Source organism: Pangasianodon hypophthalmus, chromosome 19 (assembly GCF_027358585.1).
Source record: "Pangasianodon hypophthalmus isolate fPanHyp1 chromosome 19, fPanHyp1.pri, whole genome shotgun sequence".
NCBI classification, from domain to species: Eukaryota; Metazoa; Chordata; class Actinopteri; order Siluriformes; family Pangasiidae; genus Pangasianodon; species Pangasianodon hypophthalmus.
Genome location: NC_069728.1, coordinates 21,659,927 through 21,684,240, shown reverse-complemented (window position 1 = coordinate 21,684,240; position 24,314 = coordinate 21,659,927). Strand labels below are relative to the sequence as shown.

General features: G+C 40.3%; 1 protein-coding gene across 1 annotated transcript in view; it reads right to left on the bottom strand.

The window, feature by feature from the left end:
• The window catches only part of LOC113524628 (NACHT, LRR and PYD domains-containing protein 12-like), a 66,552-nt gene that overhangs the window by 18,222 nt on the left and 24,016 nt on the right, over positions 1 to 24,314 (bottom strand). The window contains exon 10 of the mRNA XM_053242168.1: positions 2,107 to 2,280. Coding sequence (XP_053098143.1) covers positions 2,107 to 2,280 — 174 coding nt within the window. The remainder of the gene's footprint in view (positions 1 to 2,106; positions 2,281 to 24,314) is intronic.

Below are 24,314 nucleotides of genomic sequence, written 5' to 3'. Positions count from 1 at the left end.
TTTCAGCAAAGCCAGATGAGATACACCAGTTAATAATAGTTAATAATATTGGATTATTGGACTGGATTATTGCAATGCTTTGCTCTCTGGATGTTCCAGTAGGAGCATAAACAAGCTCCAGGTATTCCAGAATGCAGCAGCCAGAGTACTTACTAGAACCAGAAGATTTGACCACATCTCCCCTATATGATTCACACTCCACTGCTTCCCAGGAGAACTTACAATAATACTTTTTAAATTTTTATCCCACTCCCGAAAGAGCTGTAATGTTTTACACCTTCAGTTGTACTTGTATCTTGGGATTTCAATCATGTCACTGGATCCATATTAATATCTATCTCCATTCCACTTTGCACCTCTGTTCTTCATTCTCTTTACTCCATATCTCTGGACTCATGTTATACACATATCATATTATTTGCACTGCTTTTATGCCTATATACAGTTAGGTCCAGAAGTATTTGGACAATGACAGAGTTTTTGTGATTTTGCCTTTATACACCACCACAATGGATTTGAAATAAAACTATCAAGATGTAATTGAAGTGTAGACTTTCAGCTTTATTTTAAGAAGTTCCACAAAAATATGGCATTAACCATTTAGGAATTACAGCCATTTTAAGCAAAGTACTTTCATTTTCAGGGGCTCATCATCCCTTTGTACTATATACTTAATGTTACTTGCTATTTTGCACGTCTGGTTAGATATATAGATCACTTTATTAAACCCAGAGAGAAATTCACACTGGATACATGATAATGGCAATTTGTTGGTTTTGTACTTGATCTCTGCTTAATGACAAAAAAGCTAAATGTAATCTAATCTAATCTAATCAAATACTACTAACGTTCTATAAAGCATTGAATGGTCTCGCACCACAGCACCTATGCAAACTTTTAGTCTTTTATGATTCATCAAGCCTGCTTCAATCAAAAGGTGCAGGTTCTTTATTAGTACCTAGAATAATGAAGACTACAGCAGGGGTTCAAGCGTTTTCTTAGAAAGCCATCCAGTCCTGGAACAGAGTGATTGAGACTCAGACACATTCTCAATCATTAAGTTTAGGATAAAAATCAATTTGTTTGTTAATAACTTCTCTTAGGTACAGATCTGGAGGATTCATGGGTAGAGAGTGTTTTGGCTCTCCCTTTTAATTTCACTGTAATTGCTAGTCTTGCCAGAGTCCCTGCTTTCACTCTACACAATGTACATCCTTATAAAACATTACAGGACAAGATTCTACCTAATAATCTGCCCCCCCAGTTCTCTCTCTCTCACTTTCTCTTTCTTTTTCTCTCGGTCAAGCTGCATGTCATTCCTCCTGCCTGATGAGATGCCAGTGAGCCTGACTCTTTTTGCTCATTGGGCCTGTCTGGCCTGTATTGGTGCTTTAGTTCTGTTTGGAGAATCCTGAGAATCACTTGCTGCTGCTGAGGAGGGCCCTACAAGATGATGGCCTAAAGATTGCCATGAGATTGCTTTGGATACTCTGGCTCACATAGCCTAAGACTGCACTTACTCTAAACAGTCTACGCTCAAGTCTTGTTCATTATTCAGTGGCTTCACTTGAATATTGTGGCTACAAACTCTAATGATATCATAAAAAAGGCCATTGCAGTATAGTCTACAGCTTTTCATTACAGTATAACTGTTTCTATCTATTGTTGCTATTGAGAACAATTAACAAACATAAAACCTTGTTTAAATAGTGTTTCCTCCCCCACCTTTACACATGGTATCATGTGCATAATTATCTATGTAAATCAGCTGAAAAATGTCCACTAACTACAAACCACATTCATCTGAAAATTTGTGCTGTTTAGTTGGGTTTTTAGTAAATATGGGCCTTAAGCTAATAACTTTCACACACAGATATGAATCACAGCACACCTCCAACATGCATGTTCTGTGTCCATGATCACCTGGGTAGTGTAGATATTTTTCTCAGTTTTCATGTTAATCCATTTTCTTTTCCCTCACTTTTCATACATATTTTGGCCTTGGTGCTGTTATGATGAAAAATAATATTTTTCTTGATGCAGACAGGCCCAGATTAAGACCACAAAGGGTTGGGAGTCAAAATAATTGTGTGTGTGTGATCTTACCACAGTATCTCCAGTGTACAGTGTGGATTCTCCAGTCCAGCAGAGAGCAGCTTCACTCCTGAATCCTGCAGTTTATTGTAACTCAGGTCCAGTTCTCTCAGACTGGAGGAGTTTGAACTGAGAACTGAGGACAGAACTTCACAGCTTTCCTCTGTCAGATTACAGTCACGCAGCCTGTAAGAAATTTGATAAATCAGAACATTGATCTCAAAAACAAAAACACAGCAATAATACAGCTAAACTTTAACATGTAAAGAAATCTCAGCATGTTTCTCTTGTACACAGAAATCAGAGGAGAGAACACCATATCAGTACATTTACATTTACGGGAGCCCATCTAAATGACCAGTCTGTGTCTGTACTTATAGCGGCCTGTCTCGATGACTGGTCTGTGTGCACTGCATCAATGGCCAGTCTACGGTCAGCACTTAATCTGTACTTTGTCAATGTGGTTCTGTGTTGTTGTTCAGTTACTGTGCTCAGCTAATCTGCCACACTGTACTGTTGATTTAGGGTCAGATAGCACTGAATTTTGCTTTGTGCTTGTCTTTGTGTTTTATTTCTGTTGTCTTAGAATTCTGTGAGTTCTGATTGTTCTTGTGTCCGGCTGCTCCTGATGTAGAGCCGTGTTTGCATGTGTTGGTTAACTGCAGTTCAGGAACAACTGGGAGAAGAGGACTCTATTTTCTGCTCAGCTCTTGGCATTGCTGGATTTTGTAATGATAGGGCTGGGGGTCACTGTCTATTAGCTGGAGCCAATATTTGAAAGATATTTTCTGAATTTTGATGAGCCACGTACTTGTAGAATGGTTTTGCAAAATTTGTTGTGCATAATTTCAGCATTTCATCTCTCTCTATCTCTCCCTATCTCCTTCTCTCTCCCCGTCTGTGTGTGTGTGTGTGTATATGTGTGTGTGTAAATAATGATCTTACTCCAGTTTCTCCAGTGTACAGTGTGGATTCTCCAGTCCAGCAGAGAGCAGCTTCACTCCTAAATCTTGCAGTTTATTGTAAGTCAGGTTCAGTTCTCTCAGACTGGAGGAGTTTGAGCTGAGAATTGAGGACAGAGCTCTACAGCTTTCCTCTGTCAGATTACAGTCGTACATACTGGAAGAGAAAACGTTATATATCGGAACACTGATCTCAAACACACAAACACAGCCATAATACAGCTAAAGTTTAACAGGTAACAGAAATATCAGTGTGTTTCTCTTACACACAGAAATCAGAAGACAGGACACCACATCAGCACATTTACAGGAGCACCAACGTCCTTGTCATCATATCAAATGTGTCTCCATTCATTAAATAGGAGGCCATTATAAAGGACTTGGCTTTAGGAATATTCGTCAGTGTAATAAAAATAATTCAATGTTTTTATACAACCCAGACAAGACCCTGAACATGAATTTCAAGTGTAAAAATTGTGACAGAAGTTACACCATTTTCAATATCACCAAATGCCTGAGATGTTTGGAGTATGAGAACTTCAGACAGAAAACATTTGGCTGTCTGCACAGAGCTAAGAGAGTTACAGCAGTAGCACCGTGGGGACAAACAGCGGGAGAACACTGGGAGAACCTGGAGGGAATGACTCAAAGTCCAGTGACATGCCGGAGCTAGAGATGGAAGAAGTCAGTGTCAAACACAGCAGCAACACTAACACCAATGCTAACACTGTAACCAGCACTAATGCTAATACCTGTGCCGACGTTGGCGGCACTGCAATTGACATCACAGACACTGGAGATGTTAGTGTTATTGGTAAATCTGTGGATACTTCAGGTATTAGTGTTAACAGTGACAACAGCCTCAGTGACTGCACTTACCAGTGCTCTTACCAAGGAGGAGGTTCAGACTGAGAAAATGAACAGCAGTTGCATGAAAGACCTTACTCAAAGATGATAATAAACAGATTTTCTGGTGGCGCAAAGGAAAAGCATTTGCCTTATCATTTCAAGCTCAAATCTGGATGATGCCACAGCTATCCGTGGCTGGGAGCCCAAGAGAGCATAATTGGCTGTGCTCTCAGGGAGGGAGGGGGGCATACTCTCTCTATTATTTTTTTGGTTGAAAAAAGAAAGAAGTAGCCATGAAAGCACCCTTATTCTCTCAGGGCAGAGAGAATTTGTTACTATAAAAAGTGAAATAATCTTCTGTAAAAGATGATTAGAGTAATTATTAGCAAGCATTAATCCAAACAATACATTTCAGGGTTATATTAACATAACGAACTATGCAGTAATATATTTATAAATAAAAATACTCACTCAGCTTTTCTGGAGGCTTTGACCACTGGCAGAAGCCTCAGAAGACATTCATCTGATCTGTCATATTTCCTCAAATCAAACTCATCCAGCTCCTGTTCTGAGTTCAGTATCACAAACACCAGAGCTGACCACTGAGCAGGAGAGAGGCTGGTTCCACTGAGACGCCTGTAACCTCCTCTGTTCAGGTAAGCTTGCACTTCTTGCACTAGAGAATGATCATTCAGTTCATTCAGACAGTGAAACAGATTGATGGATTTCTCTGGAGATGGATTCTCCCTGATCTTCTCCTTGATGTACTCGACTGTTTCCTGTTTGCTGTGAGAGCTGCTTATTGTCTGTGGCATTAAGCCTTGTAAGAGAGTCTGATTGGACTCCAGTGAGAGACCCAGAAGGAAGCGGAGGAACAGGTCCAGATGTCCATTCTCACTCTGTAAGGCCTTGTCCACTGCACTCCTGAGGAAATCAGACATGTGTGACTTGCTGAAAAGATCAGACAGATCAGTTGTTTGTTGTTGTGTTACATTTCTGCTGATGAAGGAGAGAAATGCATATAAAGGTGAAGCCCAAACTCCTCTCTGAAGATTTGGGTACACACTCCTGAGTACACTGACACTTCTCTCACATCGATGCCACACTCTCTCAGGTCTTCCTCATAGAAGATCAGGTTTCCTTTCTCCAGCTGTTGGAAAGCCAGTTTTCCCAGGGCCAGGATACACTCTCTGGTCTGCTGAGGCTCACGGTCACATTTCTGATGGTACTTTTGGTCCTTGTGTTTGATCTGAAAGATCAGGAAGTATGTGAACATTTGAGTCAGAGTCTTGGGGATCTCTCCACTCTCTGTTTCACACAACATTCTCTCTAGAACAGTGGCTGAGATCCAGCAGAAGACTGGGATGTGGCACATGATGTAGAGGCTCCTTGATGACTTCATGTGTGTGATGATTTTATTGGCCAGCTTCTGATCACTGATCCTCTTCCTGAAGTACTCCTCTTTCTGAGGATCATTGAACCCTCGTACTTCTGTTACCAGGTCTACACACTCAAGAGGGATCTGATTGGCTGCTCCTGGTCGAGAGGTTATCCAGAGGAGAGCAGAGGGAAGCAGATTCCCTTTGATTAGGTTTGTCAGCAGAACATCCACTGAGGCTGACTCTGTCACATCATACAATCTCTCATTCTTCTGGAAATTTAGAGGAAGTCGACACTCATCCAGACCATCAAAGATGAACATCACTTTGTAGGATTCACAGTTTAAAAATTCTAGTTTTCTCATTTCTGGGAAGAAGTGATGAAGAAGTTTCATAAGACTGAGATTTTCCTGCTTCATCAGGTTCAGCTCTCTAAAGGGAAGTGGAAACATGAAGGTTACGTCCTGATTCGCTTTTCCTTCAGCCCAGTCCAGAATGAACTTCTGCACAGAGACTGTTTTTCCAATTCCAGCAACTCCTTTAGTCAGCACACTTTTGATGGACTTGTCTTTAAAGAGGTCATTACATTTGATGGGTGTCTCCTGTGTTGCTGGTCTCCTGGACGCTGTCTCAATCTGTCTCACCTCATGTTCATTATTGACGTCTCCACTCCAACCCTCTGTGATGTAGAGCTCTGTGTAGATCTCATTCAGAAGTGCTGAGCTTCCAGGTTGTGAGATTCCTTCATTAACTCTTTTACACTTCTCTCTCAGGTTGGATTTGAGTTTCTGCTGATATACACAGACCAGCTCTGATAAACAGGAGAATAAAATAAGATGATAAATATTTTAATCTATAAACACCATCCAACATTATTCAGTATTTGAGTTGGAATTTGAGTACATTCCTAATTTTTTTCTATTCAATAATGTTAAAAAACACTTACAAAGTTTATAAACAATTTTATAAGGTACTGATTTGATCTAATACGAGGGCTCTACTGCTCACAGAACAGCTTTAAATATAAAAGTGATGTAAAACACTCCTGAAGTAATGTTCTTCCTCTAAAGTTTAAGTGATGGAATAATCATGAATTCCCTTACCAGTCTGCAATGTGTTATCGAGGTCTGTCAGGTTCATGTCCTGTAGTGTGGCGTTCAGCCTAAAATCTTGTTCTGCTCTGCTGATAATTTTGGATTTCCCTTGGAGTCTGTGGAAAATAAACATTGAGCATAATGGGGACTATGATGTCAGGGGTCTCTGGCCAGAATTTTGACTATGAGCTGTGGCAATCTGTCTTCACATCTCACATGAAATATACTATTTAGGTCTGCTGGTACCACATAGAAACCATAAAGATGGCTTTGGATGTTCTTCCTTGAATAGCCTTAGGACTGCAATTACTAAGAACGGTTTTGCACTCAAGTCTCCACCATTGCACACTTAATAACTTCAGTTTGATACAAAAGAATTTAAATTAAAACTATTACTAATATAAAACTAATTACAACTCAGAAATGACTCTGATGCTCACAAGGTCATAAGTTCCTGCTAACACAGTTGCACTTGTTGACCATATAGTATACAGTTATAGAATGGAAATATTTATAATTGCACTAAATGACACTAAATCCAGTGTCACCAAGATGAGGACGGGTTCCCTTTTGAGTCTGGTTCCTCTCAAGGTTCTTCCTCATATCGTCTCAGGAAGTCTTTCCTTGCCACCATCACCTCTGGCTTGCTCATTCGGGATAAAGTTATAAATTTTAAATTTAATGAAATTGAAATGAATTGGTGAAAAGCTGCAGAAATGACTTTTTTCTTGCAGGGACTCCTAAACACAGAAACTCTGCAGAGTGACCTTCAGGTTCTTAAACCTCACCTCCCAGACTAAAATACTTCTCCCCATTTGCACAGTGTTACTGAGCTCTAGCTCTAGATAAAGTCTCTGTGGTTGGGATCTTTTCATTTATGTTTGTTGGAAGCTTATGTGTTCTTCAGGACCCAGATCTGTTCCTCAACACAGTTCTCTCTTGGAGCTCTAGGGACAATCCTTTAACACCATGAATTTAAAGATGACAAGATCCACCTGAACTCAATTTCTAATATCATAGCAAAAGGTCTGAATACTTATATAAATGTGTTATATCAGTTAATTTTAACTAGATATAAATTTCCTCAATCATCTGTACCTCAGATCAGTAGAATGGTCTTGCTTCTTAAATACATTTGGGAGTTCCATTGACCGGTCACTCTTCATGGACACACAGCTGGGTTCTGGTGAGTCTGATCTCTCACCCTGAATCACACTAAAACAGATAAAGGCACTGTATAAGTTCCTCCTAGTACTTTTTTGCTATTTACAGTTACACAGTCTATTTATTTCTTTACTTAGTAAGTGATTATTATTAGATCAAAGATCTCAGCTGGTATTAACATCTTGAGCCAAAGGCCAGATTCTCTGATCATTAGTCACTTTTATACCACAGTGCTGTTGGATTCTAGATTGTAATTGGTCAGAATGTGTTGATTAATTTTCTATAACAGCAGCTCTGACAGTAGTGCAGCTGCAAATTACAGGTTTATATTAATGCGCTTGTTCTAATACATTATCATTTCTATAGTAACATCTCATTCACAGGCACATGTACAGCAGATAAACAGACCACATAAACAGATTAAAAAACAATGTGTAATCATTGCTTTGGTGAAGTTTAATGTAAGGAGATGTTTGGAGACATTTATGGAAGGAGTCTCCAGTGTCAGCACTTTGTAATAGTCAAGAGGTAAAGTCGTAAGTTTAAGTTTTCTGACATCTTCAGAGTTTATGCTTTGCGGTTTCTCGGCTGCTTGTTTTTGTTTTATTTAATTTCAAGGGAGTGAAAAGAGAGGCTGGTGAGGGAACGATTGTTTATAGCTTCTATAACGTAAGTGACAACAGGAACTAACTTGTTTTGTAGATGTTCTACAGCTTTAAACAAAGCAATAAACAGTTAATATGTACTGCGTGTCATTCTTTACATTAAATAAAAACTGTAATCTTTGGTTATTGCTGCAGTATAAGAGGAATAAAACACTTGTGGACATCCTGTTTTAGGAAAGTAATCAGCTTCATAGTGATAACATGAACTTCATCATCATATCACCCCATCACTGATTATTTTCCTATAAAAGCACACGCTGAAGTAATAATTTCGTAATATTGTTTTGTAATATTGTTTGAAACAACACAGTTATGTAGGCTAAATATTAATAAATGAATTAATTAAAAGATGTTCTTGACAAGTTTTTGGGTATAAATCTCCTTATTACTATTCACATTAGTATACCCATCTGCTCAAGGAAAGGCAGCTGAAAGTAGTGCTTTAATCCCCTAAACCAGTTTTCACATGCCGGTAGGCTTGTCTTTTGTCGCATTCTAAGTAATAACTTGTACTATTGTACTCTGAAGATTTGTGGAGCTCCTACACAGAATTTGTAAAGGTTGGTAAGTCTGGTAATATAAGTGACAAAAAAACGACTAGATATCATGCCAATTCGATATTGTGTAGGGACAAAAATAATCATTATTTTGCACACGCCTAATTCCCTTTCACATCATTTTTTTTTTTACATCACTGCCTTACTCAAAAGTGGGTTAAATTTATTTCATTCCTCATACGAAAAACTACTCCATAAAAAACATTTTTTAACCAAGTTTTGTGAAATCATTTTAAAAACCCTAATATTCAGGTCCTTTAGTCAGTAGGTTGTGGAAGCTCCTTGGCAGTGATTAAATCTTCCTGGATTTGTTGCTACAATGTTGGCACACCTGAATTTGATTTGCGGATTTTCTCCTGTTCCTTTATGCAGAACCTATAAAGCTTTTTCAGATTGGATGGGAAACATTGTGTTTAGGTTTTTCCTGAAGTGTTCAATCAGGGTTCAGTTAAGCCTGTGGCTGAGCCACTCGAGGACATTCAGAGACTTGTCTTGAAGCCAATCCTATGTTGTCTTAGTTGTGTTTGTGGCTGAATCTTCACCCTCATCCTCCGTCATTAGTATAGCTTTATTTAGCTTTCTGATGGAGGAGATTACAGCATTAGAGGTGTGCGTCCAGACTCTAGAGAGAGTTAGCAAGCATGAGAGCAGCATATCGTCTGTAGGGGAAAGTCTGGATGCCTTAGGCGGAGTTAGCAATCCCCCAACTCCGGCATTAGAGCCCTCACAGCGGGGCGAATGGGTGAAAACTCAGCGGCATAATCGCGAATCCAAAGCTAATGCTGAGGCTCGCCCAGGGGAGCACCACTCCTCTCCGCTTCACGTGTCTTACAGGAGACTCTCTTATGGCAAGTGACATTAGCTAGGCCTTTAGGGGCACCAGCTGCTTTAGTTAGTTGTATCCTGGGAGCCAGGGCACTGGACATATCAGGTAATCTTAGGGTCTTAGGCAAGCACAGATTTTTAAAAATTGTTTTTCATGTAGGAGCTAACGATAAACGCCTTTGTCATTCTGAGGATACAAAGAGTAACATTGTAGAGGTGTGTAAATTAGTGAAGGCAATGTCTGATGTCCAAATTCTTCCCTTAGCACTGGCTATGTACCTAAATCATTTAAACTAGCAGTTATAAAAACCCTGATTAAAAAAACTGACCCTGAACCCTGTCAATTGTCCAACTATAGGCCAATATCAAACCTCCACTTTATCTCCAAGATCCTGTGTTTGTGGCACAGCAGTTATGCTCATACCTTCATGGGAATAACATTCATGAAATCTATCAATCAGGGTTCAGGCCTCATCATAGCACAGAGACAGCGCTGGTTAAAGTGGTAAATGACTTACTACTGGCCTCTGATCAGGGTTGTGTCTCCTTGCTTGTGTTGCTTGAACTTGTTGTAGGCGTTAAGGGAACGGCCCTTTCCTGGCTCAGGTCTTATTTGACTGATCGTTATCAGTTTTTAGATCTAAATGGTGACTTCTCTATGCGTAATAAGGGTTGGTGTTCCGCAAGGCTCTGTTTTAGGCCCACTGCTCTTTTCTTTATATATGCTACCTCTGGGCAAAATTATTCGTAAACATGGTATTAGCTTCCACTGTTACGCTGATGACACACAGCTGTATGTTTCAGCAAAGCCAGATGACAGACACCAGCTTAATAAAGTTGAGGAATGTGTAAAAGACATTAGAAACTGGATGCTTATTAACTTTCTCTTACTTAATTCTGACAAGACAGAAGTACTTGTACTAGGACCACATGCAGCTAGAAGTAAGCTTTCTGATTACATAATAACTCTGGATGGCCTTATGTATGCAGCAGTAAAAGACCTTGGTGTGATTATTGACTCCAGTGTCTCATTTGAAGCTCATGTAGATAATATTACTAGGATAGCCTTTTTTCGATCTCAGAAATATTGCTAAAATAAGAAATATAATGTCACTCCACAATGCAGAAAAATTAGTTCATGCTTTTGTTACCTCTAGGTTGGATTATTGTAATGCCTTACTGTCTGGATGTTCCAGTAGGAGCATAAACAAGCTCCAGTTAGTCCAGAATGCTGCTGCTAGAGTCCTTACTAGAATCAGAAGATATGACCACATCACCCCTATCTTATCCACACTGCATTGGCTCCCAATCAAATTTTGCATTGATTATAAAATACTACTATTGAAAATTAATACTATTATAAAGCACTAAATGGCCTTGTGCTGCACAGTCTCAGTGTTTAGGTATAGGCTGAAAACCTATTGTCTTACTCAGGCCATTTATTAATAAGCCTTTTTCTTAGGTACAGGAGCAGGTCTGGAGGGTTCACAGGCATTGAGTGTTGTGGTGAACTGGGATGTTTGGATGCTGTTGCCCCCCCACTCTCATGTGTGCACTCAGGTTTGTTGACGGTAGAGTACCTTCTGGCTCTCCCTTTTAGTTATACTGTCATAGATAGTCTTACCAGAGTCCCTGCTTGCACTCTGCACACAATGTACATTTTCTTTAACCATTACAGGACAGGAGCATACCTAATAATCTGTTTTCTTTCTCCCTTCCCCTTCCTTCCCCCCTCTCTTTCTTGATGATCAGTGATCCTGACCCCTTCTGCTCTCCGGACCTGCCTGATCCATCCTGATGTCCTACTTCTGGTTGGAGTTCTCATCACCTGAAAATCACTCGCTGCTGCTGAAGATTGCCCCATATGGAAAGCCTAAATATCACCATGAGATTACTGTGGATAGTACCACATAGAAACCATAAAGATGGCTTTGGATGTTCTTCCTTGAATAGCCTTAGGACTGCAATTACTAAGAACAGTTTTGCACTCAAATGTGACTTTAAATATGAAACTATTACTAATATAAAACTAATTATAACTCAGAAATGACTCTGATGCTCACAAGCTTATAAGTTCCTGCTAACACAACTGCATTTTTTGACCATGTAGTACACAGTTATAGAAGGGATTTATTTATAATCGCACTATCCGGTGTCACCAAGATGAGGACGGGTTCCCTTTTGAGTCTGGTTCCTCTCAAGGTTCTTCCTCATATCGTCTCAGGAAGTCTTTCCTTGCCACCATCACCTCTGGCTTGCTCATTCGGGATAAAGTTATAAATTTTAAATTTAATGAAATTGAAATGAATTGGTGAAAAGCTGCAGAAATGACTTTTTGCTTGCAGGGACTCCTAAACACAGAAACTCTGCAGAGTGACCTTCAGGTTCTTAAACCTCACCTCCCAGACTAAAATACTTCTCCCCATTTGCACAGTGTTACTGAGCTCTAGCTCTAGTTAAAGTCTCTGTGGTTGGGATCTTTTCATTTATGTTTGTTGGAAGCTTATGTGTTCTTCAGGACCCAGATCTGTTCCTCAACACAGTTCTCTCTTGGAGCTCTAGGGACAATCCTTTAACACCATGGATTTAAAGATGATCAACAAGATCCACCTGAACTCAATTTCTAATATCATAGCAAATGGACTGAATACTTATATAAATGTGTTATATCAGTTAATTTTAACTAGATATAAATTTCCTCAATCATCTGTACCTCAGATCAGTAGAATGGTCTTGCTTCTTAAATACATTTGGGAGTTCCATTGACCGGTCACTCTTCATGGACACACAGCTGGGTTCTGGTGAGTCTGATCTCTCACCCTGAATCACACTAAAACAGATAAAGGCACTATATAAGTTCCTCCTAGTACTTTTTTGCTATTTACAGTTACACAGTCTATTTATTTATTTTTCAAACTGTTATAAGAAAGTAATCAGCTTCATACTTCACTTCATCATCATATCACCCCATTACTGATTATTTTCCTAAAAGCACACATTGAAGTATTTTATTCCTTAATAAATAAATACACACCTGTGAGTCTCATATTTTTACTATTAGTGAATATTAGATTTTTTTTCTCACCTCTTGTCTGTCTTTGTGTTTTCTTCTTCAGAGAGACTCATTTTGTAAGCTGTGTTCATATCACAGCTGCACACACACACACACACACAGCCAGAGAGAGAGAGAGAGAGAGAGAGAGAGAGAGAGAGAGAGAGAAGTGGGACATGTAACACATTAGAAGGTAAAAGATTTAGACATTTAGAGAGCACTGTTACATAACTCTGTTAACACAACTTAGATCTGTTACAGATCTTGTTTATGTCAGTCCAAAATCAGGGTTAAACTGTGGAGACACACAGACAGGGAAATATCAGGTTTAAAAAATTATAAAATAAACTGTATAAATGAAGACTTTAGCAAACACCTACCACACTGTTCTTCATCTGGAATACATTAATGACATTAACTTATTATAGCTTTATGTTTAAGTATACATACTGTTTTTCTGTCCTGAAGTACTTCAGGTTCGTCTCAAAATGGTGCTGCTGAATTTCATTTCTACTGAAACCGGTTTGACCTGCTGTAAAGCCACTGCAGTGGCAGTGACACACTGTAAACCTGCTAAGACACCTGCTGGTCACAGTGTGTAACTGCTGCAGTTACTCCATCTGCACCTGGAAAAAGCTCAATAATGCTCTGTAGAGTATTTTCCTTAGCTCTTTCTCCTCAAATTGGCACTCTTCTACTCTGATTCTGTCACAGAAAACTGCTGCAAAGGTCTGCAATTGCTGCCTGACTGCTGCATCTGCACAGCATGTTTCTAAGGAGGAATTGGGGTGCTTCTGTACCATGACACAAGCTGAATTCACCTCATCAGTGCTAAGCCATGTGTGGAGGTCCAGAATGCTAATTAGTTGATCTTGGTGAATGGGTGCTGGTTTTGTCATTCTGGGATGATTTCTTGAAGTGAATGAATTCCCCAGATTAGCCCATGATTTTCTCTCATGTCTCATGCTTTTATTCTTATGCTTTTCTGTTCTACAAAACATCAACAATACACACGTTACTGTTAACGGTATTTATGAAATGCACAGTTTTATACATTTACATGAAATGAAATTTTAAGCATAAATATTATGCACATCATAAATATTAAAATAATTGATTAGGCTTAGCTTGATGAAATTCATTTCAGTTTGTGATTCATCAGACATGAATGGTATAGATGCCATGAATGGTATCATGTTACATTCAAATTCATTCAAGGCTTGATTTATTTGCTTATTCTCTTATTTCATATCTACAGTGTTTCACAATCTTAAATAATCTGATAATATGTTTATGTTGTCTCACTTAATTCAAATGCTTACCATTAGCTTTGATCATTTGTGCCATTTGAAAGAATATGGCTTCTTAATGGAGGTGGCATAAACTCCCCTCTTGCTGCTCTTTCCTTGCTTCCACTTCTCTGTCTGGCTTCTGTGCTCCTGAAACATGAAACTGTGCTCCCAGGAAATGAAACATGGATATAAAAAAGATGTATGTGTGTATGTATATCTATCTATCTATCTATCTGATATGTGTCTAATAACATATTTAAATTGTATATGTGTAATATAATAACTTATATTAATAATTAGTTACGTTTCTTAAGCAATTTATAAATATTTTATTAAAGAGATGAAATATTTACACCACCCACTCCCCAAAACGGAAAGTGTCAGTGGAGAATGCTACTTTTTAATATTTTTCCCCAATAATATTTTAAATGCACTTTTTGACATTTGACATGTTTTTTTAATGGAAAAAAATAGCTGAATTGACAAACTAATCAAACAACAAATGAAACAAATGACAAACTATATCACTGCACAAACCAGAATTAACCTCAGGTCTTTCAGGTGATGAATACTATTAGATATTTAAGTATTTTATGTTTACATTTACATTTATTCATTTACAGATGCTTTTATCCAAAGTGACTTACAAATGAGGAAATACAAGCAAAGTGATGTATCAAGCAGAGAACAATGCAAGTAGTGCAACCATACAAGATTTTTGAGTGCTAGAGGAGCAAAGTGCACAGAGTAGAGATGTAAGAGCCAGTGTAAGTGCAGATTTTTTTTGAGTGGGGACAAGTTAGGGGTTAGTGAAGTGTTCACGGAAGAGGTGGGTCTTTAGCCGTTTTTGGAAGATAGTGGCAGATTCTGATCACTTGGAAGTTCATTCCGCCACTGAGGGACAGTCAGATTGAAAGTTCTGGAAAGTACTTCATGCCTCCCTGAGTAGGCACTACCAGGCATCGGTTGTTAACTGATCGCAGGAGGGAACACAAACCTCAAGGAGAGTGTTGAGGTAAGGGGGTGCTGTTCCAGAGAAGGTACGTGAGCATCCAGGCCTTATATTTGATACGGGCAGCTATAGGAAGCCACTGGAGGGAGATGAAGAGGGGTGTGACATGGGTCCTTTTGTGCTGTTAAAGGCATTTGCTGCATTCTGAATCATCAAAAAGGGTTTGATGGAGCTGGCTGGTAGTCCAGTTTTGAGATAACAAGAGACTGGATAATTAGTTATGTGGCATGAGATAGGGTCTGATTTTCATGATGTTATACAAAATGAACCTACATGACTGTGCAGTTGCTGAAAAGTGGTCTGTAAAGTTCAAGTGGTCATCGAAAGTTTATATAATATATATATATATATATATATATACACACATATACAGTATTAACTGATTGAAACTTTTGCGTGGAACTGAAACAGTGCCTGTGTAAAGATTTAATGTGTTGCAGTGTTTCCTCATTTCCATGAGAGTAGAATCATCCACAGCTAAAATGTTCAGACAGAACAAAAAAGCTTCAAACACCAGGAAACGATTGAGTCACCATATATTTCAGAACTATATGTGAAATCTACATCCTTGGTGTGTCTTGTGGTTAAATTACAAAATCTCAGTCAAACCATTTAGTATTTAAGTCCTGGAGAGTAGTATTTGGTGTTTGAGTATGGTGTTCTGAATATGAGCATCTGGAGTAGATATTCCAATCTGAATAGAAAATTATATGAACAATGAATCAGGAAGTAAGTTAAGTGTATTTTCAGCCATTTTCATCTCTCTCTCCCATGATTCACAGCTAATTTTACTGAATTGTGAGTTTGCTAGCAACTTGGTTGTGTACCTGCCTTGCTAAGTGACTTTGAAATGTTAAAAATAGTTTGTGTGGTTTGTAACATACTGTGATCAGAAGTGTGGAACTGATAGCTGATTCCTGAGATTCAGGGCTGGACTGATCCCGCGTCATCAGAAGAGCTAGAAAAAGCTGCTCTGACTTCCAGCAGCTTCCTGCAACACCTGAGGTGAGCGATGCAAGACTTTCTCTTGGTTGCACGTGGGACAGGCAGCGATAAAGTTCTTGATGTCCTCCTTGGTGATTGGTCACCATAACCATCACTGGAGGAAGTCGAGGTTGCAAGTAGTGCCCGGGTGACAGTAGTTGGAAGGAGTGACCCCCCTGGAGAACATGGGAATGGACAGACCTAGGTACAAACAAGCATTTAGCAGGTCCCCCCCTGGGTCAGGTTCTTGGGCATGTGCTTGTCTTACCATGGCTTCTATTTCCCACCTAACAGGAGCCACTACCTCAGGATTATGGGCATAACAGGTTCCTCAGGAGCTCAGGATTATGGGCATAACAGATTCCTCACGATCAGTGGGCGAGTATACTCAAGACGGGGCATCAGGCTTAAGATTCTTGTAGCCCAGGTGGTAAGACAAGACTGGAACTGGTTAAAGAACAAAGACCATCACGCTTGGCGAGGGTTGTGCCGTTTGGCCTGCTGAATGTATTACAGGTTCTTATGGTTGATGCATACCTGAAATAGGTGCTGAGCCCCCTCAAGCCAATGTCTCCACTCCTCATCTGTCAGCTTGACAGCCAGTAATTCTCGGTCCCCCACATCATAATTCCTTTCAGCTGGTGTAAAGTGATGGGAAAGGAAGGCACAATGATGTAGTTTATTATCTTTATCTCCTGGGAGAGAACTACAACTCATCCAAGGCATCTGCTAAGGTGAAACAATGTTTAAGTTCCATGAAAGTGGTCTCAGCTTCAGGGCTCCAACAAAAACAGGGGTTCTTACTCTTAGTGATGGCAGAGAGTGGGGCCACCACAGAGTTAAAGTTGCAAATAAATTATAAAAGTTCACAAAGCCAAGGAACCGCTGCACCACCCTCACTGAAGTGGAAGTGGACCAATCAGTGACTGCTCGAACCTTTCTGTGATCCATCTGGATGTTGCGAGGATTAATGATGAATCCAAGGAACTGCACTTGAGACATGCAGGCAAGGGGATCTCACTTGTCCCCTTGCGTGATGTGCACAAGGTGGTATGCATTGCGCAAGTTGAGTTTAGTGAACATGGAAGCTCCCTGTAATAACTTGAAGGAGGTGGTCATGAGTAGCAAGGCGTAGTGATTCTGGACTGTGACTCTGTTAAGACCTTGGTAATCTATGCATGGCGCAAAGGCCGCCATCTTCTTTGCACATGAAGAAAAATTCTGTGCCAGCAGGGGAGGTGGAAGGGCGATTGAAACCAGCAGTGAGGGCTTCCTTGATGTAATAATCCATAGCTGCCTGCTCGGGGTTAGATTCAACCTCTAGGGGGAATGGTGCCTGGGAGCAGGTCAATGGTGCAGTCATATGGACAGTGTGGTGATCAAGTGGTGGCCCTCTGCTTGCTGAAGACTGTCTTGAGATCATGGTACTGGGTGGGAACTCAAGATCTTGGGAATATAGAGACTCGGGAATGGGATCTGGGGAGCTTGAGAAAAGACAGGTAGCATGACAGATGGGGCCCCACTCAAGGATAGTGCCAGTGGACCAGTTGATATGTGGATTATGATGAAGAAGCCAGGAGTGACCAAAGATCACAGGGAACTCAGGAGACTGTATTGGGTGGAAATTAAACTCCTCCTGGTGTTCAAGAATAGAAAGATGTAGGGTAAGTTTGATGGGTTACATCCCTGTGGCCCAGGGGTCTTCCGTCCAAGGCTGTAACCACCAGGGGAGAAGAGAGTGAGTCAGAGGAAATCCGGGGATTCCTGGTTAAGGACAAGTCCATGAAGTTACCAGCCATGTCCAAATCCACCAAGGCCTGGAGCAAGTGTTGTTGGTTATTCTAGGAGAGTGTGGCTGGTAGATACTGTCCTGAGTTGGTGGATGAAGAGGTTTGGGTAACTCCCGTCACAGCTGTCCCCTGACTGCAGGGGATGGGGCTTTTCCTGAGAGCTCGGGACAGCAGAACGAAAGTGCCCACGGCAACTGCAGTATAAACAGCACCACTCCCTCATGTGACAGTCACTTTCTGACAGAGAGATCCGAATGCTACCCAGCTGCATGGATTCAGGTGGTTCTTGGTGGATCTTCTTCCATGCTGTTGACCTCAAGCAGGAGCAAGACTTGGGAGGCCGCACCGTCAGCCTCTGGCATGAACAGGTCATGGGAGGCCATGCCGTCATGTTCTAGCAGGAGCAGGGAATGGGAAGACGTACCGTTGTCATCAAGCAGGAGCTGGACTTGGGAGGCTGCCCAGTAGGCCTCTGGAGGGTGCTCTGCAGGGGAGGTCACCTTGTCGGCCTCAAGCTGGAGCTCTGCAGTGGAAGCCATCCTGTCAGCCTCTGGAGGGACCTCTGCAGAGGAGGCCGCCATGTCGAGCTCTGACGCTCAGCAAGAGAGCCCAACGTGTTGGCCTCTGGAAGGAGGTCTGAATAAATTATAAATTGAAGTTAAAGTCGGCCTTCCCGTAAATCAATCTCATGAGACATACAAATTCCGAAATGCTTCCTAGACCCATGGTTCCAGTGACGACCAGAAGCTCCACCCACTGGTGGGCTCTGACGATGAACCGGGACAACAAGAACCTTAGCCACTGCTTCTCCTCAGGCTTGGGGTTCAATATGATTTCAAAATAAATTTGGCTCTGAAGCAGGAATCCTTTCAGAAGGCTTTCAGTGCCATCAAAGGGGGCCGGGGTGTCGATGTCAAAAAAACTGTGGGAATTTCACAGAATCAAAGGCCGGCACAGTGAAGCATAACACCCCTCTCACCTTCCTGCTGCATCTATGTTACTGGTGAAGTAATCTGTCAGGGACAGCGAGTTGAGACGGATGCAATTGCAGTAAAAGGAGATTTATTAGAGAGGCAGGTAAACAAATCCAAAACATGAATCCAAAGACAGAAACAGGAAACAGACAAGAGTCGGGCGATTTATAGACAACGATAACTGGGATAATCAAAATACACAAATGAGAAAATGAAACTAGGTCAATAACTCGTAGTATAACAATATGAAACAAGAGGCTTGGCAAAGTCAGGTGCCTAACACTGAACATTACTTTGCACCGGACAAAAGACACACAAGGGTTTAAATATTCAAACTAATCAAGAGTTAAACTGAAAACAGATGCGAGCAATAAGGACACATGACGGAAACAACCAGTAATACAAGGGTAGAGAGAGGACATGAACCAAAACAAAACACAGTCAGTGCCGTAGCACCGCGGGCTGTTACGCGCTGAGCGCTTCTTCATGCAGCGCTTGGCACAAGGGGGAAATCCCTGACAGCTAGAAAAAACACTTCATTTTGCAGTAATTATTTAAAGAACATGAAATAAAAAAGTGTTGGAAAAACCACAGTGTTTTAATGTAAAAATTTCCCCCAAATAAAAATGTAATGTGACCTTTTAAATGATGTGTTTGTAATGAAATGGATTTATTATTTTATTAGAATATTTGTACGCTTTGTTACCATTTTTTCTACAAGTGTATTTTTGTTGAAATGCAGGCTTGAACTCCATCATGGCTCCTAAAGACACGAATGTTACTCACTGCTTTATGAACTGAGATTGGGGGGGTAAACCCAAGTGCCGAACTATCTAAAAACTGACGTGTACAAGGTGCTAACCAAGGGGTAGGGATTAGAGAAGTGGGGCTAGGCCTTTGAAAGCAAACTGAGGGAAGAACACCTCCAAAGATGAGGAAAAAAAAAAACAAAGGGTCACCCCACACTGGACTTGAAGCTGGGACTGGAGGATTGAGAGACCAACATGCAGCCCAGTGAGGATAAACAAAGCACTCGGAGTGGGCCTAGCCTAAACACCGAGATGGGTAACCCAAAAAACAAAAGGTCAGAAAGGACTGACTTAGGAGGAAAATAAATAAACCCAAGGGTTTTTTAAGCAAGGAACTGGACAAAGCCATAGAAACCCCAAGAGACAGCTCCAAGAAGTTTGGTCTGATGTAGTATGAAAGATCAAGACATAAACTCAAGAATTTTTAACAAATTACCGGCTTAGTCTCAGTACTGCACTCAACAAGGAAAACTCAAGACTGAGTGAGCAACCTGTAAGCAGACCTTAAATAGGCCAGTCACAGGTGGAGCCACTTAGAACTAATTACTGAGTAGCAGCTCTCTGTCTCCCTCTGGTGGTGGGGCAGTCAGCCCTTTACAGATGATCCAGTTACTGATGTGTAAACAGTCAGCTGATAGCTGGCATTCCAGCTGGTTAGCTTGTGTATTAGTGTAACATAAGGTGTGTGTGTGTTAGCGGAGAAGGTGATGTACCTGGGTAAGGACTGGCACGGCTGCGTCTGCGCTGTGAGAGGTGCAGTAAGACGCTCACTCTGAGAGGTCACACTGAGGTCAGGACTGAGTTATAATGACCACATGACCACATGATCACATGATCTCATCATTGTCATCACTCATAAAGTGTATTATATTATATTATATTATATGGGAAATGTTAGCTTGCATATGTAACCATGTCCTGTGGACACTAGATAACATTTCAATACCTGGACACCTTCATATATGGATGTGCACCCATGTCAAGAACTTTAACACAGTCATGTGCTGACCATATGACATTATAAAATGACATCTGTACTGGCAATCATTCTCTCTGGAATTTTTTCACCAGGTTTGGCTTAGTTTCCTTGTGACGGGGGACCCTGGCGGTTATCCGGTGTTCATAACATGGTGACATACTAGGGTTGCGTGATTTAGATTTTTTTCCTGGTCACAATTTTCCATTTTACCAGCTGTGCAGTTGGATACTTTGGCAATTGCATAAAACTCAGGTGGATGGTGGATTTTTAGGTGATTTTTCAGTAATGCACAGTAAACAATTAAAAAAGAAATAACAGCACATTTCAATATAATCCTTTTATAAATAGGTTGTTGAATGTCCACATGGCTGACATACTCACTGTTAGTGTTGAGTAGGAGAGTGCCAGACAAAAAGTGTTAGATTGCTTAGACAGATGCTGTGCCAGTTTAGTACTTGGTACTTGGTTGATGCATTTTGCTCAGTATTCAGTGAGTGTGATATTTGTCCGCTTCTAAGCGTGCGCTGCAAGCTCAGGTACAGTGCAGCAGAGCACTCTATACCTAGTTCGAACACTGAAGCACAAATGCAGTATGTCAACAGAGCAGCTGTTGACATAGTGTGGTTTGAGAGAGCTTTTGACCATGAGTACAGGGAACATCCAGACAGAAGACAGTTGATCTGCCATGGTCAGTGATGTGATGGCTGACACATCGCTGTCGCTGGCCTCTAGAGAAGCTAGTAATCACTCAGAGCTGAAGCTCTGAATATCATGGAAACCAATTATGAACTTGGAATTATGAAGGTATCAGTACTGACCTTCAATGTTCTTCATCAGATATGTAAGAATACTTGCAAAGCTCCTTCTAGCAAACCAGAGAAAGGTTTCAAACTGCATGCTTCATCATACATACACAACTGTGAAGGTAAGAAAATACATATCAACAGAAACAAACACCTTTATTGCCCATTCAACAATAAAGATCAGCTTGTTAATAATAACTAAAAATGTACACTTTAGAAATAAAATTGGTGCACACACAGTTCAAAGGAGCTTGTGCTGTTGGGTGTCTTCAGCTGAAACTGGATATGACCCATGATGGAGACATACGTTAAAACTATTACATGTCTTTTTTTATTTTAACCACCAATACTACTACTACTACTACTACTACTACTAATAATAATAATAATAATAATAATAATTTGTTTACTAACCAATCACCTCCTGGGGTGACTCTGGACTGGGAAGCTATGGAAGCTTAAAGAACTGTTAAATTTTGAAGAAGCTGTGCACAGAGAAACAGAGCAGTGCTCAGAATATTCCTTCATTCATTCCTGAAAATGTTCTGTCTTAAATACTTTACAGCGGACATTGATTGTGATGTGGCATTAGAGAAACCTGAGGGACAAATGCCTGATTTTGATTTTGGGCTCCAGTCTCCTTCATCATGTAGGACTTAAATGTACTTGTCCATATTAAACTGTTTATTAAATTGAATTATTTAATGCTTTCCATGCAGTAACTTCCTCTGTTCAGCCCACACCCAATGCTGCAGCACCTGAGAGACAGGAAGTGATCATGCTACGGAGACAGAACAGTTACTGCTTCAGAAAGGTTTGTAATCAAACACCTGAAATGTGTGTATTCAAAGTTACCTTTATTTTGTATTACATATAACGTACATTAATATATCAACATACAAAACTGTGTTAAATTGCAGGTATACATACAGAATATGTACAAAGATTTTTTCATAAAAGGATCTAAATATGTTAAAGCTAAATGCAGTGAGATGTTACATTAAAATGCAGGTATACATGTATAAAGTTTTTTTTTCATAAAAGGATCTAAATATGTTCAACAGTCAAAGATAAATGCAGTGTGACGTTACATTAAAATGCAGTAGAAAAGATGTTACTTTCTAGTGAATCTATTTGATTTGTTTTATTACATGGAGATGATGTAGCCAGATCCTGGATGTAAAGCACCTGGACAGAAGACAGAACACAGGCACACACAGAAAAAGGGCGGAGCATAACACTGATGATGTAGACAGATCTGTTGCAGTCATGTGTACAGGAAGTGATGTCATGCAGAGTGTGCACAGTGATGTGAGCTTAGATTTGGTCAATAAGGACGCAAAAACACATTTTCATGTAGAATCAGATAATGTATATGTTTTTGTAATAAGGTGCCAGTGCCAGAACTATTCTGCACTTTTCCACCACAAAATATCGGTTATTGTTCAGCAAAAACACGTCTGGCACAAGAACCTGCTGATCTGGACCTAAGGAACCGGTCAGCAGATAGAGGCATGGTCAATTCATCACTGACAACAAATCATTTCCATTTGAATTAAAAACACATTAGCAAACAGCAAACAGGTTTGAAAATTATTTTTCAAGAAAAAATTAAAAAACAAATAAAAGTAATAAAGAAATAAAAATCAGTATCACAACTGTAAATCAGTCCTCTGTGGAGAAACAAATCACTTGCTCTTATGTTACAGCACAGCCACAAACTGCTGGAAATGTGGGACGGGTTCTAACGCTTCACCAGAACTTTAGCCAGGACCAGAAGCTTGAGGTTTGAGGACACGTGTTGGTGCTGGTGGGCCGAGTGGGAGCGATATACACCTCAATGCTGTAAGACAGAGAACAGGACAGAATGACAGACAACATTAATCACAGTTGATTCTCTGCATCCTTAAAAACAACATCAGTGTAAACGCACACACACACACACACACACACAAACAGGTCCATTCCCCTCTCCTCCCTCTCCTAAACAGTGTGTGAGGACGAGGGTGGAATTTTAAAACTGCTTTAGATGTTTAACAGCTACAGTATACAGTATTATACAGTATTCTAGACTTAAACATTCCGGACAGTAGTGGGTTTTGTGTGTGTATCCCCCACTCCCTCATTTACACCCGTCCCTATCCACCTCGAGTAATAAAAAAGAGAAAACACCACATCTTTCCCTTTTCCCATTTCTCCACTATGAGGGATACAGTGTGTCAGGCAGCAGTGGAAACAGATGCAAGTGCAGGATTTTCATGAAATAAAATACAAACAAAACAAAGTCAAACCAAGAGTCATATATTGAGTGAAATAAGAATTAGGAAAATGTGGCATAAAACACACAATAAGCTACAGAAGCTTAGTAACTAAGAAAAGAAACAACAGGGTATAAATACCCAAACTAATCAATGGGGAAAGTTGTGCGTAAACAGGAGTCAGGCTGATGGGAAATGGAGTCCAAGGTGGTCATACTGGAAGACTGTGATAAACCCCAGGAAGCAGAACTGACTTCAGACCGGTGCTGAAGTGAAGTTAGATCATTCAGAGATATTATTGTATATCATTTGGAAAGTAGTTTTTTGTAGTTGTTACCTTTAATATTGATTTCTATTAACAGTGGGGATTGCAGTTATTTTTATATTACACTTAGAGTTTTGTTATTTTTGAATACGTATCCCAGCTGTGTTATACATTTTTGTTTCCACGAGCTGAAAATGATAAGTGCTCCCCTCAGGTGTTAATCTGGACCAAGCTTTCAGAGTTGTTGAGATTACTGTATTGGTGAAGCAGAGCTGTTGTTTTATAGCTGTACTGAGAAACAGCAGGTCAGATAATCAGATTGTTCGGCGTTCTGACTAACCCGGAGTTGTTCTGGTCGTTTGGATCGGTTCATTTAGTGAGATATTGGTTTACAAAGTAGATGTTTGGAAACTGGGTGCTGAACCTCCTTTGCTTTTCTGTAAATTTCTGTACAGTGGCTAGTTTAATTCTTGGTGTCTTGTTTTTCCAGTAGAATTAGTTTATGAT